This window comes from Lacerta agilis, chromosome 10 (assembly GCF_009819535.1).
Source record: "Lacerta agilis isolate rLacAgi1 chromosome 10, rLacAgi1.pri, whole genome shotgun sequence".
Taxonomy (NCBI): domain Eukaryota; kingdom Metazoa; phylum Chordata; class Lepidosauria; order Squamata; family Lacertidae; genus Lacerta; species Lacerta agilis.
The window spans coordinates 29,234,657-29,254,619 of record NC_046321.1 but is presented as its reverse complement, the minus strand read 5'-3'; the positions used below and the strand labels follow the sequence as shown (position 1 = coordinate 29,254,619).

Here is a 19,963-nt window from a genome sequence, read left to right as displayed (position 1 = left end):
GTGTCGGTGTGAGAGAGTCATGTACATCAAAACTTTATCATCCTTTGTATTTTTTTCTGAGAGGGAAAACAGGGTGTAATATGAGCAGATTTTCTCTAGCAGCCCTCAAACACTGTTTAGCATCAGTGGCACAAAAATGTTTGACTTTGCACATCTTTTTAAGTTCTATATAATGCAGGAGTATGTTAGGCTGTTAGTACTGTGTAGTGGCTCTAAATAAGATGGAGAAATTCTGATAGGAAAAAGGATTTTGTATAATAAATCAGTAGGTGTATTCTCAGTATAACTTAGTTAGCTATTTCCAGTTACAGGTTCGGTAGCCGTGTTGGTCTGCCATAGTCAAAACAAAAAATAAAAAAATTCCTTCCAGTAGCACCTCAGAGACCAACTAAGTTTGTTAGTTAGATATTTCCCTTTATCACAGTTCAGTGATACATTCCAGCTAGCCAAAAACATTCCAGGAGGGTGTGGAAAGTGCTGTAGGAGCCAAATAGAGAGAGCCTAGAGCCTGAGGTTCCCATCTCCTGCTTTACAGTTTTTGCAGCCAGTTTGTTTCACAAGCCATTTGCAGCCACTGGTTAACCTACCATTTTCAGGGTTTAATTTTTATTTTTTTTACATTTCCTGTGTGAGGTGTTGCTTCCTTGTATTTATTTGTAAGTCTGCTCATTAACCTTACACAGGACCTTGAATGAAAAGGAGACTCATAAATTATTTCAGTACAATAAAAATAGAGAATGCTTTGTTTCCAAAAGCTCAAAATATCAAGGGGAGTGTTTTATCTTTGACTTTTTAAATAAAAAAGCAGCTTTAGGAATCCCACCTGGGACTAAGACTCTATAGGTTTGTCAGAGCTTTCTCCTTCGGCATCAGTCATTAATAGGTCATCATCAGGCTTAATAACTTTGATTTAACCTGGTAGCACAGAAGCCCTCAGTTTTGTCTCACAACAGCCATTTGTTGAAACTAGGTTGACTTTTCCAGTTTCCAAGAGACCTTTATAGTTCTGCACTGTAGCAACTCTCCTTACAGAGTACTCAACCATCAGTTTGTCAGGAATAGCCTTACCTGACACTTCTGGTGCTACATTGACACAAATCTCTTGGACCTACAGCACCCTCTGCTGTTCTAATGTTATTTTATTAAAAGTGTCAGTTGTGCCAAATTGTCTGGTGTACTGTGTGTCTTTTCCATAGTAAGGTTTGTCTTGCTTTTTAGGATATGCCTGAAACAAATCTCAGCTAAAGTTATTAGAAATCCATGTTTGCACAAGCTAATTTGATTGTTTACTAACATTAAACTTGGCTATATCCTGTGTTTTGTCAAAGGAGTTTAGTAGATTGTACTTGGGTTTAGCCCATTTATACCCAAATAAATCTTATTTTTAAAAAGCTGACAGTGACTTGCTGAAGGCTGAGTATAGATTTGAACTCAAATGTCCTTAGCGCTTGAGTCCATGAGTGGGGAACCTGGCATACAACTGAATTTAGACCAGCCATGCTCACCTGTTAGTCACCTGACTTTAAATTTCATTGGACATGGAGATCTCTGAGCTAAGTGCTAAGATAACAGACAACTGATCTCTTATCTTCAGTCTTGGCACTAAGCACCACAGCACTAACATCTTAAGATCAGCAGTAAACCTCTGCTTACTCTTTAAAAGACTGCAGGCAGAGACTTTTCTCTGATCTTAGTTCTGTGATGAGATAAGCCTCTGCCTGCTCAAGCAGCATTTCTTTTTTCTCCCTGGTGGGATCATAGTAGGCTAAGCAATTGCTTTCTCTTTATGCTCTCAATTCTATATTCCTTTGCAACCCTTGCTTGAATTCATGCTGTGGCTTCAAAGATTCCTGGTGAATGAAATTCTCCACGTAGAACCAATTCCAGTGAGGCTTGCATTTGACGTGAAATTTTAAAAGAAGTGAACTCCAAGGGCTCCAATGGTTCTTTAGGAGCCTCATCCCCGATGTCGTATGACATCATGTATGGCACAGCTTTCCAAACTCTGTGTCACGACAGTGTGTAAGTATGTTGTGCAAACGCTCCCTGTGCTCCAACCAAGGCTGGAAAGGGGTTAGTTTAACCTCCAATTTGCTAGTAAAACTGAATTACTGTGTCATGAAATGATTTATATTTAAAAAGTATGTCACCAACATTAAAAGTTTGGGACACGTGGACTTGGCTGAAAGAAAATGGCCCCTGATGGGTCTGATTTGATCTGGGGACTGCAGTTTCCCCATGTCTACTATATCCTGATATTTAGATAGCCAATGGAGTCCCTACCTTTGTTGCCATTCAGGGTTGCTTGGCTTCAGCATAATCACCACTTCATAAAATGCAGCATCTGTTTAGAAAAAGAAACATGGGCAGATGCCTTTATACTGAGTCAGACCCTTGGTCCATCTAGCTGAAGTTTTGTCTGCATGCACTGGGAGCGGCTCTCCAGGTTTGACAGAGCATATTCCCAACCCTGGCTAGAGATACCAGGATTGAACCTAGGACTGTCTTCATGTAACACAACTGTTCATCCATCCGAGGCCTAACGTTAAAATGTGTGCATATGTTTCATTTAAATGGAAAATGGTTTGCCCTAAATTACCCCCTCCTTGCTGTTCCCGCAGAAGCTTATTTCTTAGTTAAAATGTTGCGTTTAAGCTTTTTACATTCCTTCCCTTTCAAACTTTAACTCTCATGCACAGATATTTGCTAGCTGAAACACTGTAAAACTCCTCCCCAACTTTTGTAGTGACTTTTGTTTTCCTCATGCTTTGATTTAGAGTCTGGGAAGAATCTTTTGGATTCTTGGAGAAGGAGCCTGCGTCACTGAGAAACATTTGACTTTTTGGCCTTGTAGTGAAGCTAGAAATCAAGTCAGTCTAAAAGCATTCCTTAGTCAAGCTGGCCTACTTACCCTTTAGTTTGAATATGAAAGGGCTTCAGTGGGAATCTTGGCATTTTTTACCACCTGTTGGGGCAGCTACAGGTTATGTGAGAAGACTATTGATAAGACTATGGATTCACGAGAATGTTTTAAGGGAGGTGGGAGAGATGTGTAGGGAAGTGGCAGTCTTTTTATTTTGTGCTTTCTTGGGCCCCTTATTTAACATGTCCATGTATCCACGAGAAGTCTGGAGGGTGGCAACACAAGGAGCCTTTTCTGTGGTGGCTCTTCATTTGTGGAATGATCTCCCCAAGGAAGCTCACCTGGCATTATAAATATTTAGGTGCCAGGCAAAAACTTTCCTCTCTGATAAGACCTTTTAGAAGTGGCCAGGATGCCCCCCCCTGGTTTTAATGTTTCTATGTGGGACTTTTTGTCTATTTTGTTTGTAAGTTGCTTTGGTTTGCCCTGAGCAAGATTAAGCGACTAACAAATTCAATAAATAAGAATAATAATATCAGTTGTGTAACTCCAACTGAGCTGTGAGGTAACTGGTGGGAGGATGTAAAAATGTGACAGACCAAATAAAACTTGCTACCAAGCCTTTTTAGCACACAGACCTGGCTTCAGCCTGGTTTTGTACCACTGCAGTGATGGCATAGTAAGAAGATAGATACTGGTGATGTGGACAGATCACTGCATGTTGTGTGGGTCTCTGTTGCCCAGATGGTTAAGATTGTGAAGGCTAACAAGAGACATTTACACACGGAACCTAAAATCAATTTGAAAAAAAGCGGTACTACTAAGGGAAGAATTTGCTCAATATTGGTTATCCGTGTTTTGTTATCTCTTTCAAATTCAAGTAGCTTGAGCTGCTTCTCTAGTAGATGCAGAAAACACTAGGTAAGGTAAAGGTAAAGGACCCCTGGACAGTTAAGTCCAGTCAAAGGCAACTATGGGGCATGGCGCTCATCTCGCTTTTCAGGCCGAGGGAGCCAGCGTTTGTCCACAGAAAGCTTTCCGGGTCACGTGGCCAGCATGACTAAATTGCTTCTGGAGCAACAGGACACTCTGACAAGTGCCAGAGCACACGGAAACGCCATTTACTTTCCTGACGGAGTGGTACCTTTTTATCTACTTGCACTGGTATGCTTTTGAACTGCTAGGTTGGCAGAAGCTGGGACAGCGTGTGGGTGGTGCTGTGGTCTAAACCACAGCCTCTTGGGGTTGCTAATCGGTTGAAATCTGCGCAAAGGAGTGAGCTCCCACGGAGGGCACTATACATAAGGAGAAAGTGTATTGGTATATAAAATTAGAAAACTTGTGTGAAATACCCAAAGGAGAATCAAGCTGAAGATTGCGGAACGATGCGGTGAAGAACATTCTTGAAGAAAAGGGAAATACAGCGAAGGAGGATATAGAACATTCTGTAGAGGAAGATGTGCAACTTAAAATGTTGTATAAAGTAAAGCAGTTTAAGATATTGGGTATTGGCTTGAACACTGAAGATGTTCTTTATCTATATGGCAACCTCCTCAGTAGCATGTCTGAAAGTTTTAACTAGAGAGCAGCAGTGCCTTATCTCATCCCAGTAAATAACTTCTCTCATTCAACAAAGCAAAGTAAGCTTTAACTGAAGTTCTATGCAGCTCACTCTTGCTTTTTAAGTTGCAGTGGGCATGGATCTGAAAGAACATACAGTATCCTTCACAATCCCAAATACTATTTCCACATCCTTGAGATAAACAATACTAAATTGATCCAAGTTGCTATGACAGTTGGCTGCTTCTAATACCTCTGGTGTGGCTGCAGTAGTAATCGCAGTTTTCAAGATGAATCATATTTGAATGATTTCATCAGTGTAGAATAGTGCAAACTAAACTTGTCACAGTGATCTATAGATTCCTCATCCTTTGGCTGCTCTTTAAGGTCCTTGGCTGCTCTTTAAGGAGCTTAGCTGGATGCAATTTCTATTGACATTGAGTGACAGAGACAAAAAAGTTTACTTGGTTCCACCTTGTAAGCTTGTGAAATGTTGGCGGTTCTCCAGAAAATGTTGGTACTTCACAAAATCCTTAAAACTGGCCCACTAGTTTTAAACTTTTATTGTATGCAACTGCCACCTTTTATAACTTTCCTGAAAGCAGTAAATTCAGTAAAGATGGAGTCTGATTCTGGAATTCTCTTTGTCAAGCTTATTTTCTTTATGATGCTTTCAGAAAGAGCATCACTATGTATGGGTAACAATTTCTGGTACAATTTCTGGTTCAGTTTCTGCCTAGTCTGGGGTCATTATGGCTTTCTTAGATGAATCTTCTGGCCTGGTTCAGATGTAAAGAAATCCATGGTTTCCCACTACATGAACAAGTCTGCAAGGAGCTTGTGTGCTCCTTCTCCTGTTTTGGATACAGGAGGAGGCTATCCAAAGTTGCTACTTTTGATTTTAAACAAACCAAACTCAGAAATAGTGGTTTGTTTCTACAAGTATGGAAACCACAGTTTGATACCTGGACTTTTCCCATTAACCCTAAATTTCAGCTCCTTAAATTGATGTCACAGAAAACTATGGTTGGTTTAAATTGAAAGCCAAAGTTTTGGTCATCTTTTGACATGTGAAAGAGAAGGAAGGGAATTTGTAAGCCTGAAGCCCATTGATATTAGCAGGAAACAATCTCGCCTCCTTTTCAGTTGCAGGATGGAAGGAACAGGGCTGGGCAGGTTTGCAGCTCAGTGGAGGCCAGATGGGAACAAGCTGATGAGAGGGTGCTGGGTGGTCTTGATTACGGATTGTGTGTGTGTGTGTGTGTGTGTGAGAGAGAGAGAGAGAGAGAGAGAGAGAGAGAGAGAGAGAACACCCACACTTTGACTCCAGCTCCACCTGCTGCTAGTATGCAGCCCCAGACTGCTTTCTACTACAGGAATGTAGCACTTGATCTGCAATTTGGGAGAGAGGACAAATTTCCTTTTGAAATTGTTAGAGCTCTTACTCCATGTTTTGTGATATATTTTTAAAAAGGAGATTTGTTGTTGTTGTTTAGTCGTTTACCATCTCCCTAATGCTAGGTTCGATTCACGTGAAGGCTGATATGTTTCCCCCTCCTCCCCAAATGTGGCATCTGCATAGCTGCTGCAGCTGTAACTTTGAAATCATTTTTTTAAAACCACGTGAGTGTCCAGGTGATAAGAACTGTTGGGAATTCATAGAACTGCCGCATAGACAGTTTCCATATGAACAGGCTACCACATAGCCACAGAGTTCAAACATTACAAGGCCTGTGCTACAATACCGAAATGGTTTTTCAGCAGCCACCACATGGGTCCTGTAATTTTGAACTGGTCTTTTAGCCTCTCTCTTGAGGGTATTGAATTTATAGCTAAATCAAGACCGTTGACATAGTTCAGAGTATGTATTGGGCATCTGTAGAAATAAGTCAGTTGAGGCTCTGGGGAGGCAAGAGGGTTATCTCTGCTTCTGTGTAAATGAAGCATTCAAATTACGTTTGTGTCTTTATATCTGCTAAGGGTTTTGTTGCCTTGGCACACACATTTGGAACATAAAAATGTAGTAGATGTACTTTGCCACAGAGGCAGAGCTAAATCTTGGATGCGTTTTCGTATTTGTTGAAAGGGAGTGGTAATCTGGTTCTTGGTGCTTAGAGTACAGTTTGGCAGTTGAAATATTTAAAGTGCAGTGCCCTCGTATTTGTGAGGTAATGAGAGACTGATCTGGAAAAGGAAGTGGGGAGGTCTGGAGGTGTGGAAAGAGCTCAGAATGTGCTTTGACATCATCTGATAGGTTTTCCAGCATGCTGCGACTATTCCTGCTGCATCTACAGTTCATGTTATTTTAAAACTCTGTCAAAAGTGAGGGTGGCAGTATATCCTGTGTGTATGCAGGTCCACTGTGGGGGCAGGGACTGCCTTGGGGCCTTTCAGCAGCTGGGCTGGGATCCAGATTCCCAGGCTAGCTGACTCCCTGCGCCTGAGAGAAACTGCAACTGAAGTTTCTCTGTCTATCATGGCTAGGAAACTCCTGAGCTGCTTGAGCAGCTGCAGCCAGTTGCCTGGAAGGATAAGCTCCACACTCCTGGGCAGCATGTACAGTGTGCTGCATACTTTGAAGTTTTGCTCAATCACTCTGAAAGTCATTGTTGACTTTCACAAAGTGACTTCTTTGGAACACCCCTTGTTTAGGTAGTCTGTGTACCAAATTGTTCTAAAATATCACGTAATCCCTGTAAAGGTAGATTTAGAGCGAAGCCTTTAAATGTATATTCCCTTTTGTGTTCCATAGTAATCTGGGTGCAATCATTTGGAGAAGTCTTGAATTTCTCTGTGGACTTCATTCTAGATTTTAGAAGCTTTGTCCTTGCTCAACAATAACATCTCGGAGACCTCTTCATTCCTAGGATGAAAATTGTGCAATTCTTTCACTACAGGGAGTAGGACTAGGAGTGCTATCCCAGTTTTCTTTCCTGTGGGACTACATGTTGTAATGTTTTAAATATTTTAAATAATAAGCTGTTATTGCCCTATAAGGCAATAATTATTCATAATGCAACATTTCTTTGCAAAGAAATTGAAATGTTTTTGTATCAGACCTAACCAAGAGAAGAGTTGGGATCTTTCTTGAATGTTTTCAAGGCAAGAAGATGCATTATTATAGGTCCTTTAGATCTAGGCTATCTAGTATTAGAGCAAGGATTAGCCTAACTGACCCTATGGCTCTCTTTCAACTTGTGCCAGATATCACTAGCTGTGGCAAGAGGGAGGGGAAGGGCTGTGGCTCAATGGCAGAACGCTTGCTTTGCATGCAAAGGCTAGGTTCAGGCCCTAGCATAACCAGGTAGAAATTCCTGTCTGAAACACTGGATACCTTCTGCTAACCAGTGTAGAGAAAGAACTAGATGAACCAGTGGTCTGACTCTGTATAAGAAAGCTTTCAATGTTCCTAGGAGGGACATATTCACCTCCTTGAGGAAAGAAGTATCAAATTGATCAAGAAGTTCTAAGAGTTAAAAAATGTTTTCTCCTTGATTATTGCAAGTTCTAGTTCTGCAATGGATGGTAGCAAGCAGCTGGAGGTTCATGATAGTCTTTTATAAAATGGAGATGCATTCTATTAATGTTTTTCTGACACAATGCTCCACTGTACTGTAGTATTTAACAGTTGTTAACCATTAAAAACCAGTTACAGGTGGGTAGCCATGTTGGTCTGCCATAGTCAAAACAAAATAAAAAATTCTTTCCAGTAGCACCTTAGAGACCAACTAAGTTTGTTCTTGGTATGAGCTTTCGTGTGCTCATACCTGAAGAAGTGTGAAGAAGTGTGAAGGTATCTGAAGAAGTGTGCATGCACACGAAAGCTCATACCAAGAACAAACTTAGTTGGTCTCTAAGTTGCTACTGGAAAGAATTTTTTATTTTGCATTAAAAACCAGAATAAGGTCTTGGCCTTATTCTGACATTTCAGAAATGGAGCAGACAGGTTAAACTAAACCACTCCTTGTGATAGTTATTTTGGTCTTTAATGCACAGAGAATTCTCTCTTGTGTTAATCCAGCACCTTTTCTGAGTAAACAATAATTGAGTATTGGTTAAATGGATGCCTCAGTGCCTACTGATCCAGAGATCGCCCCCCCAAAAAAATATCTTTGTGAACACAGCAGCTAAGCTTCAGTGGTGGAGATGAGGAGGAGAGGGCAGGAACTAAATTACATGATGATGCTTGCCTGACAAATGTTTGAGGTCTGAGTAGAGAAACCAACTGCTTTACTATTTTGGGTGAATGAGGTTAGCTATTGCTGCAAGCAGCTTCATGAAGGAATCCATCCATCTGTCAATGTGCATAGCCGTGAGTGAGGCTCAGTACTCCCTAGCTCCTTACAATGTGCATGTACCTACACCCCTTCTTGGGGGAGGGAAGGCATTTTTCTTTTTAAATCTAGTGTTAATGAAACTGGCTGGTAGCTGAGAGTAAGGCTACACGAGTGTCTTTGTGCAACCTATTCTGACAAGTCCCTTTCTGAGGATTATACAGCTCCAGAGGCCTGAGGGACATTTTGGTCTTGGGATTTACTTCAGCATGTTGGACAAAACCAAAACCCTCCAACCCGCTTATGGTAGGATTGTGCCATTTGCAGAGATTGTGTCAAAGGAACAAAAGAATGTAGGCTTGAGTCAGGATTCTTACCACAGCCTGCGGGAAGGTTCGTAAGCTCTTTCTGTTTTCCTATTTTCCTGTGACAATTCTTAATGGTTTGCATATTGAATCTGTTATGGTCTTCCAGTATATCATAGATCTTTCCAATGGATTAGTTTGTGTTGGTAGTGTTACTTGCTTGGATGTGTTTCAGCTTCTCTTGGAAGCTGCTGCTTGTTCCATTTTATGAAGGTCTCTTGTAAGCAAGGTTAGAAATCATTCTGTTAGAAATTTAATTGGTTTTTACAGCAAATGTGGGAGACTTTAGTCTTCAGCAGGCCGTCTGTCTCAGTAGCACATGTAGTTGTGGTGCAGAGTGCTTATCAGGAACAGAAAAGGGATATAAATTGGTTATGAATATTCATGCAGTGCAATATCAATATTTGATCCATGTTCTTGAACAGGTATTTGGGCAGGGGGAATTAAGGTATGAGACATCCAAGAAATGAATATTATGGTAAGCAGGGGGATTGTAGGAGATTTGTTTGAAGAACAGACAGTATTGGGACAGGGAAGGAGATGTGAGGAAATTGAGGCAGCAGAAGGGTTCATGTTAGCAGAAATAATGAAGGTGTCTGTAATGAAATCTAGCATGCCACTATATGGAAAGGCTGAAGGTGAATTTATGGGTAGGTGTAACCAACGAAGTGCCCTCCAGTTGTTGGATGGACTATAACTGCCATGGTCCCTAACCATTGGCTATGCTTACTGGAATTGACAGAAAAGAAATTCCAACCACATCTGGAGAATACCATATTTGCTGCCCTCCAATAAGGAAATTGTGTTTAAGACGAGAAAACAGTACTTTAGAAATCTCCAATGTTCACAAAAGTTTAAAAACCATAAACTAAGTATTTTCCTGTATCATTTTAGTCTACTTTACCATATATGTTAAAATATGAGCTAGTGCTCAGGGGGAAAAAATCTAATTGAAATGTAAAATGACCATCAGTTGGTTTTTTTAAGGAAGTCTGCTTTCTCTGAGCATTGTGTATCTTCTCTAGCAAGATGAATGGGAACATGTTTCACACATGGCAGTTGTAAATAGAGATATATATATTTTTTAAAAAAAGTACATCCCTTTGAGTTGCTGCAGGCATTTATGGATTGGAACCAAACCAGCACCTTAGATTTATAATCAGACCCCACCTGATAAAAGGCTGCCTGCTTACATTTTTGCCAATCATCTCTCTTAACTGTTCCCCAAAGCAAAACTGTCATTCAAATCTGTTGGGTAAGTGCATCTTTTCCTTCCCCCAACTACCGCACAAAGGGATGTAAAGATTATTGCTGTTTGGTGAAGCTGCTTCTTTTGGAAATATGTAAGTCCAGAATCCTTTCTATAAAGCAAGCATACATTGCCAAGATCTGTCGGAGACATGTAAATGTAAATTCAAAACATTGCCAGCGAAGGCAATCGGTGAGTTACCAGCCCCAAGGAAGGTAAGCAGAAGAATCGGAAAGAGACCACAACAGGAATGGGAGCTGGAATTTGTGTTCAAGATGTAGATAGCAAATATGTAGTAGATGTGTGGTAGCAGGTTGTGACTGGTTCTTGAAGGAAGTACAGTCATACCTCATATTGGGAATGCTGCGGGTTATGTTTTTCGGGTTGCGTTCGCACCGAACCCAGAAGTACCAAAATACTTCCGGGTTTTGGCACATGCGCCGAATCGCAACCCGCACGTGCGCAGAAGCGGCGCTGCGGGTTGCGAACGTGCCTCCCGCACGGATCACGTTTGCAACCCGAGCATCCACTGTAAAAACAGATATGTTTTTTTAATATTAGTTGATGGGGTCATTTGCTTTTTGTGTAGTGTTCCAAAATTCTAGGATACTCAGAAGGATGCTGGACATGACAAAAGGCAGGGTTCAGCTGTAGCAGGCATTTGGGATACTTTTGACAAAGTAAAGTATTCACACGGAAACGGGCCTGAGCAGCAGCCAGTAACCTTCTCTTGTTAATGCAAGACTCTGGGGGGGAAAGAGGAAGCTAAAAAAGAGATATTGCAAATGGAAGTGCAGGTTACAGTCAGGTTTTTGAAGAATCAGCATTAAAGACTGTCCTTATGGGGTGGGATTCCTGCCAGAGCTTACACCCCAGTTCTGGATAGCTCCCAGACAAGGCATATACTCTGGAATTTCTTCAAGCCCAGTATGGTCCAGCTGCACGCCATTTGACTTACTTGTTTTTACTTGCAATCCGCCTGTGCTTGTGTAATGTATTTGCAAAGGCAGATGCTGTGAGCTCTGTGGAAATGTATTGCACTGCACTCTAGCAGTTACTGCTACTCTGTCTGTGCTCTAAGACCAAGCACTCCAGCTTGTCCAACTTGACTCAGAGACTTGTAGCATTATTAGCACTTCCATACAGTGTCTCTATTCAGATGTGACACTGATTTGTGTTTTAGTCTATCATGCTTTAGCCTCTCTGTACTGCTAAAATGTGCCCCTTCTGACTCTGTCTCATCCTGTGCCTGCCTGTCTTGCTGGCCTTACACTTGGAATGGGTAGCATTTCAGAGAAAACAACATTGAAGGTCCTTGCTTTCAACATCCTACCTTGCAGCCTAAATTTCACTTCCAGGACCTCATGTTTGCATTTCCTCACTTCATTGGTGTAACATCCACTAACTCCTCCCACAAACTATCAGGCTATCTAGACAGTGTGCAGCACCCACAATTTTTGTGTCAGGAGAACAAGGCAGTATGCAATCTGCACACCCATCACACACCTATGCCCCCAATTATCAAATCAGCCACTATTAGTACACTGGTACCTCGGGTTAACTGTTCTTAACATGAGGTACCACTTTAGCTAATGGGGCCTCCTGCTGCCACCGAGCCGCCGCTGCGCGATTTCTGTTCTCATCCTGAAGCAAAGTTCCTAACCCAAGGTACTATTTCTTGGTTAGCAGAGTCTGTACCTGAAGCGTCTGTAACTCGAGGTACCACTGTATTCCAACTAGGGCAGGCACGTCCAACTCCCAAGAGGCTGCGATCTACTCACAGTATAAAACAGGGGTCAGCAAACTTATCAGCAAGGGGCCGGTCCACTGTCCCACAGACCTTGTGGGGGGCCAGACTATATTTTGGAAAAAAATATGAACAAATTCCTATGCCCCGCAAATAACCCAGAGATTCATTTTAAATAAAAGCACACATTCTACTTATGTAAAAACACCAGGCAGGCCCCACAAATAACCCAAAGATGCATTTTAAATAAATGGACACATTCTACTCATGTAAAAACACACTGATTCCCGGACCGTCCGCGGGCTGGATTTAGAAGGCGATTGGGCCTGATCTGGCCCCCAGGCCTTAGTTTGCCTACCCATGGTATAAAAAGACTGGCTGTGATCTACCCATTGTCATTGCCAGAAGTTTGTTTGTTTTAAGTGTTTTGGAACACTACGGCAATCGACCAGGGACACCCCTGTGATCGACCGCGATCTACTTGTTGGACATGCCTGCTCTAGGGGATATCCTTTGCACTTTCAGCTGGGTCCTTTTTTAACCTATAAAGTGTAATTCATTTAACATAAACTGAAATCTACATTGAGTTTGATCTAAAAGTTAAGCTTACCTTTTTTGATTCGAAGCTGACTCACCCACTAGCTAGGTTTCTGCAATTAGGAATTCTGTATTAGTGGTTAGGATTTAGTCCAGTTCTCTTGCATACTGTAATACCTCTATTGCAAGCCTTTTTGTTTGTGAACTTTGTCAGCATTCTAGTCTTGCTGTGACAGCTGAAATGGCTAACAATGGTTAGTGCTTGCTCTCCAACCCAGAAATGGAAACTCACTTCAAACCAAAATTTCAGATTTTGGTTTAATGGGAAAGTGTTGTGTGATGAAGCTAAGCAAATAATTATCCAGTTATCGCAACCATGTATAGTGGAGGCCACAACTTGTATAAACCCTTTTCTTCTTCTTTATGGGTTCTGATTAATTAGGATAGCTTGCCACTGTTAGGGCCAGTCCCAAGCACTGAGCTACTTTCATACTGGTCCATTTGTGCTATGATGCATATCATACTTCAAATTGTTACTGTTACAATATGTTTTATTACAAACAGAATTTACTTTTAAAATAATATTTATTTGTATTTGTAACAAATGGAGCAACAATTTCCTGAACTGTTTACTAGTTTATGTGGAACAAATAAAAACCTCCACAAAACAAATTTTAAAAATCCCGAAGTAGCAATTATTCATATTTCCTCTCCACAGTATTAAAAAAAACATTCTCATAAAAAGAACTGAAGAAGGAAGTGGGACTCAGTTTCAATGAGCGGGCATGAAATTTAATCAGAATCATTTTCTGAGCTGTAATTAAGTATATACTTTCAGGCCCTTTTTGTTGCTCTATATTTTCTTCCAGTGCTTTGAGGCCTAGTGAAGAGGAACAGAACCAATGCATACCACATGCAAGCAAAAACAAAACTGAAACCTTTTTCTTTTCTGGTGACAACAGCACCTCCTAAAGGAATAAATGTATCTTGTTCTTGCATTGGAGAGTTCAGTTTTTAACCTAGGACTTGCTTGTCCTCACAGAAATTAGAATAATCTGATACCATACGTATTTTTTAGAAATGATTTATAAAATATTTGAACCCCTTATCTTAAAATATTTTATTCATCATGTTAAAATAAAACATTCCATAATCTATTTTTTATTTTTCCAATTTTTCGGAAAAAAAACAAAAAAGGCTTCAGAAAAAAACGGGAAAAAAACGTTTTTTCTGAATTTTCCCGGGTTTTTTTCCAGGCCTTCACATCTCTAAGTAGGCCTACTCAAGAATATGACTAACATTGATTATAACCCATTGTGCTTTAAACACCTTGATTGCTTCTCTACCAAGAGGACAATTAGTGTATCTGATGATGTTTTTGGATGCTTGTCCATGACTGCAGTGCAGTGGCCCAGTATTAATGGAGATGTTCAAGGCATATGTATGTGTGTATTTATATTGGCAATATTGCATTCATTTCAGATGGAGACATAAAAATAGAAAATATTTAATTATAAGGGCTTTTTTCATTCCAGTCAGCCAACTTGAATAAAAAAGGGTGGGGTGGGGACAGGTAAGTCCCGCCCCATAATTGATCACATGATGCGGTGCAGGCACACCATTGAGCTTTGACTTGATGATTTGAGAAGTGTGCAGTCCCAAATTGAAGATTCACAGTTGCTGCTCAGAGTGATACCTTGAAGCCTAAAGGTAAAGGGACCCCTGACAGTTAGGTCCAGTCGTGGACGACTCTGGGGTTGCGGCACTCATCTCGCTTTATTGGCTGAGGGAGCCGGTGTACAGCTTCGAGGTCATGTGGCTAGCATGACTAAGCTGCTTCTGGCGAACCAGAGCAGTGCACGGAAACACTGTTTACCTTCCTGCCGGAGCGGTACCTATTTATCTACTTGCACTTCAATGTGCTTTCGAACTAGGTTGGCAGGAGCAGGGACCGAGCAACGGGAGCTCACCCCGTTGCGGGGATTCGAACCACCGACCTTCTGATTGGCAAGCCCTAGGCTCTGTGTAAGATTTCTATTTCATTCACAATAGATTTATTAACCATCTTCCTCAAGCTTTGTCATATTCTGTTATTGCAGCAACATCAAATGCAAAAAATCAGCAGAAAAATATTAATTTATTTAAAAAGATTTCTAGGCCACCCGCAGGACAGTGTCCTCTTGGCTCACAAAATTAAAACAAAAGGAACTGTATGTCTCTTGAAGTTGCTGAATTACTGAGTGTGTTCTTGCTATACTAATTAGTGTCAGTTCAAATAGATCAAAGTATCTCTTCAAGACAAAGGTATTATTTGTTTTGGGAAAATGTACATTTAGATAAAACCAACTTACATGTTTTACATATATATTATGCCCTTTCCCCAAGGAGCTGAAGGTGGCATGCAAGCTCTTCTTCTCCCTCTCCACTTTTCCCCTCACAGTAGTTGTGTGAGGTAGGTTTGGCTGAGAGAGAGCAGCTGGCCCACTATGGGCTTCATGATCGAGTGGGTATTTGATTCTGAACTTTCAGTCTTATTCCATAATTGGCAGTATAGATCAGGTGTATGGAATCGTGGGCCCAGGGGCCAAATGCCTCTTGACCTGACCCTTGGGACTCTGTCCTGGCCAAACACCCTCATTGGTCCTGCTCCGCACCCTCCTCTAGTGATTTTACCTTGCTGGAACATGTCATTGAACTGAGAAAACATCTCTTTCTGGCCAGAATGGAGACTGATGTGTGTATGTGGCCATGCCTACCACTGGCACGTGGCCCTTGGAATGTTTGCCATAATGTGGCCCTCTGAATGGAAAAGGTTCCCGACCCTTGGCATAAACAAATATCCTAGGCCACAGTGCTAAATAAAGTTCTGAAGAATCTACAGATTACCCAGAATAGTGTTTCTGAAACAGTTGACCAGGATCAGCCAGTGGGTCTCAGTGCCACTGGATGAAACAAACAGGTACCATAATTTTTTGTGGGTAGGGTTACAGTACAAGTTGAGTCTGAAAGGAGAATGGGAGAAGAAATTGCAGGAGATGAGTAAAATACTTTGAGATGCATGTAGGGATGGGAAGGAGGGAAAACAAAAGAAAAAACATTCTCTTACTCTGAATCAGACTTTGGATCTGCAAACTTTGCCCCAAATGTAGAGGTTGTACCTTATCTCCAGAGCAGATGTCTGTACTGAGCTTAAGGAAAGCTGAGCTGTAGAACTCCTTGCTACAAGTAAAGTGCCATGGCAAAGAATTTAGCAATATCCAGAGATGGATTAGATAGCATGATGTCAGTAATGGCCAGCTGATTGTACCAAAGTCATCTTCCGTTGTGTGATGATGCACCTCAGGAATTTCCAGCCACCCCAGGGTTTTGCCTTGGGGGTAGAAAGCTTGATAATTCCTGATCTATCATTTTAAAACTCAGTATGACACACAGTCAACAAGATCATATAACTCATTAGTCACACTAATGACTTGAGTGTTAAAATTCCTTTCCCTTATCAAAGGGAATAATCTTCTTTAGAGATAGAATAAGGCAAGTGGGACCTGCACTTTTAAAAAATAGAATACTTTTTTTGTATTTTTGCACTTTCACCAAAGCTTGATGATATCCCCCTCTTTTTTGTGGATAGTATAGTTTTGGCTACATAATAAGGATCAAAGTTTTGGGGAACTTTCTCCCAGGTTCTCCTCTTTATAATCTTTTTTGTTTTACCTTTAGTAAAAGAGTTCCTTATCACTAGATCAGCTTCAAGGGAAAGAGCAAAATAGGCTGTTGAAAATGGATGAAAATATATGAGATTTTTCTCAAATTCTAAAAGTTATTGGGGAGAAGGGTCTGGTATGAAGGCTGTTGTTGAAGTGCATCTGTTTTCCTTGATACTTTTGAAGTGTGTGTCTCTTGTCTATTTGCAAGGGACTGTGGTTGTATTCAGCAGCACTGTAAGAATGTGAACAAATGCCTGGTCTGCTTGCTGGCAGCTGTCTTAGCAATTTTTCAGAAGTAAAAACTGTTTTTGTTTCTCAGGAAGATTTCTGGGAGCTTGGAAATGCAAATATTAAATCACCGTGGTTTGAGGTTCCTTCCACCAACTGGAACTGAGTAAAATGCAGTTAAAGGAACTGATTCTGTTTTCTACTTTTCATATCTGCTTTTGTAAGCCACCCCTTTATAGCCCAAAGGGAAGTAGTTCAATTTTTCTCAGCATTTTTGGATTGGTATAATCCCTTGACATGAATATAAATAGGGTGTCTTGCCCCGAGTGTCTCCTAAAGATATTACAGAGTAAATCAACAAGTCCTCCTCTTTACTGTGGTTGCCAAGGAAGCTGTAAAGAAACTCCTGGCATTTTGCAGCAGTAGTTGTTCCTGCACTCAAGTAAAAACAGGAATGGAGTGTGAGATGTAGTAAAGCAAACAGTTTTCTGCAAGTTTTGTCCTATGCTTAAGATTGATGAGCTCTTCAAGAATTCATACACATCATAGGAGCAATATGCACTGTAAAATTGAAATGAGTGCCAGTTCTTTCCCCTTATTCCAGTTGGTACACTGTAATACAAATTGCTGATCTTCTTCCAGCTGATGGAATACACAGCCATGACTCTTAGGTGGTGTGTACAATCTGCTTCACTTAAATGTTTATGAACTATATAATCTGCCAAAGTGCATAGACAGTTCACATTCCCCCTCAGCCTTCAGTGGATTAAAGTATTATTCTCTAGAATGGCATCACATTTCATGTACAAGGCAAAAGCCTGCTCTAAATAAGCTTGGCAGCACCTCCAATCTAAGATCGAAGCTTGTATGTTTGCTACAAGAAAGCATTGGCATTCAGGGAAGTTTTTAATGTGTGATGTTGTATTGTGTTTTTACTGTTTTTTGTTGGAAGCTGCCCAGAGAATAAGTTGTTGTTGTTGTTGTTGTTGTTGTTTGGAGTGCATAACTCTGGGTCTCTGCTGCATTCTAATTCTTTGTGTACCTGGCAAACAATATTTCATGAATCCATTTAAAAGCTGGTTAGCACTTGGAGCTTTCAGCAATTTCACTGTAAACTCCTTAATTTTTATTCAAACAAGATAAACAGATTGGATTCGATTGAGAGGCCTCTAAATTGGAAAGAGAGCTATTAAATAATAAAATTAAGATAATACCAAGAATGTATAGACTTCTCTTAGATTATGAGGTTATGGATGAAGAAGTAAAGGCCACTATGACAAAATGGGCTCATGATATAGGACATCCAATCATGACGACAGAATGGGAAAATTTATGGAATGTAACTTTGAAATTTACTGCGAGTTACAATATTAGAGAGAATATATTAAAGATGGTACATAGATGGTATCTAACCCCCTCCAGATTATCAAAAATGGATAAGCATTTGGCGAACGTATGCTTGAGATATGGAGGGAATAATGGCGATATGCTCCACAAGTGGTGGACGTGTGGGAAAATTAAATATTTTGGGGCAAGATCTATGACGAATTTAAAAAGATGCTGGGAATAACTTTTTTAAAAAGACCAGAGGTATTGCTATTGAGTATATTTGATAAGGATATTCCTAAGCAATCAAGAGAAGTGTTTTTATATGCAACGGCTGTGGCCAGAATCCTTGTGGCTAAAGGTTGGAAAGAGCAGGAGGTTCCAAAAATTATAGACTGGCAAGCTAAATTACAGGAATATGCAGAGATGGCTCAATTGACAAATAGTCTTAGAGGTAAATCAAAGCAACAATTTAATGAAAAAATGGGATGGATATAAGAAATACGTTCAAAAATATAGCAATAACTCATTAACTATGCCAGCTTAAATTAAAGAAAGATAATGAGTTGAAAAACAAATTTAAGGATGCAAAGTGTTGTTAGAGTGTAATTGTCAGGGAACTGTCCTCGCCTCAGCATAGAGTGGTGCAAGGGCTTTCAGGGTATAGAGAGCCCCCGCAACACCTTCTCAGCAATTCCTCTTCATCCTGCGGGGAAAGCAGCAGTCCCTCTAGTGGGGAAGGGGAGACTGCCCAGGGAGGTGCAGACCAGGGCTCTGGGAAGGTAGGAGAGCACTCACACCACTCAGGCACAGGGGGAGACGCATCTCTTCCATCTCCCCACTTGCGCAGAGGGGCCAGGCACAGGGATGGTAGGAGGGGGTTCTGCATCCCGTGGCTTTTATGTTGGGCAAAGAACCGGAAAGAGTCATTCCCAGATTCTGCAGAAGGATGAGACAGACGTGAACTTTTATGCTCTGCACTGTATATACTTGCACAATAAAGAAACTAAAAGAAACAGCGGAATCCGACTGGTTACTCATGGGCAACTACTGAGAACCTAACAGTAATAGACAAGTATCTCAAATAATGACTATTGATTTAAGTACATTCATATTTTCAGAATATGTATAAACATAAGGAATTAACAGGAAGTCTAAATTTTAATTTATTTTTTTTGGTGGGGGGAGAATTTTTTCTCTTTTTCTTTCTTTTTAAAGGTGATATAAAATAAGCAAAGAAAACTGGTAGTGTGATATCAAATTGGTTTATTTTACAGAAAAAAACATTACCAAATAAGACATAATAACAATGAGAAATGAACAAGTTAAATGCTGTATTTATGTTTATATTTTGTTAATTGATCAAATGGATCTATGTATTATTAAATAAAATCTGAATAAAAGTTTCAATTTTTTTATTTCTTAATGGTCTCACACTTGCAACCAAATACCTTCTATGCTGAGTATGTTTTGTGAGCAGTCATGATTCAGAAGGGAATATGAACATTTCATATGAGTTGGTTGCTAGCTGTCAGGGTCACCATAGCAAGAAAGGAATATAACCTTTTCAAATAAAGTTCAGATTAATTGGGGATGGGAGGGTGGTTTTGAGCTCTTTAAATGGCTTATTTGCATTGGTAGCTTAGCAGTTAGTGCTGAATTGAAATTGATGATAGCATCCATCTGTCTTGAGAAATAATGGAGTGTGCCTCTGGGGGTGAAGTCAAACCATTGTGTTAGCAGCACCAAGTGACCACCTTAGGGTACAAGCCTGGGCAGTGTGTATGGAGGTCCTGGGCTGCCCAGACAAGACACCCCCCCCGGCCTCGCTGATGGTGGTCAAGAGGAAAGCAGAGCAATATGTTTGGCACCAGCTTGGCTGCTGGAGGAAGCATATAAGGCACCATCCAATTGTCTTAGGCACTCCAGTCTGGATTTGTGTAGGCCAGGGTTTCCTCCTTAGCTTTTTCTTCTCCCGAAAAACAGTGGAGGTTTAAGATCAGTTTTTCTCCTCCTAGATGGGCTGCCTTCCCAGGTTGACAAGCCCCAGCTGCCTCTTGAGATGAAATAATGTTGCGTTTATTTATTATGTTTTAAATGTTATAAATTT

At 40.7% G+C, this 19,963-nt stretch overlaps 1 protein-coding gene across 5 annotated transcripts in view; it reads left to right on the top strand.

The window, feature by feature from the left end:
- Positions 1-19,963, top strand: part of MRTFA (myocardin related transcription factor A) — an 84,570-nt gene that overhangs the window by 30,945 nt on the left and 33,662 nt on the right. For 2 of the 5 annotated variants that reach the window (XM_033161405.1, XM_033161403.1), the window contains exon 1: positions 8,915-9,090. The exons of the other annotated variants lie outside the window; for them this stretch is intronic. In XM_033161405.1, coding sequence (XP_033017296.1) covers positions 8,967-9,090 — 124 coding nt within the window. In that variant the 5' untranslated portion in view covers positions 8,915-8,966. Of the gene's footprint in view, positions 1-8,914; positions 9,091-19,963 lie in introns of those variants that run through there. 5 annotated transcript variants of the gene reach the window in all.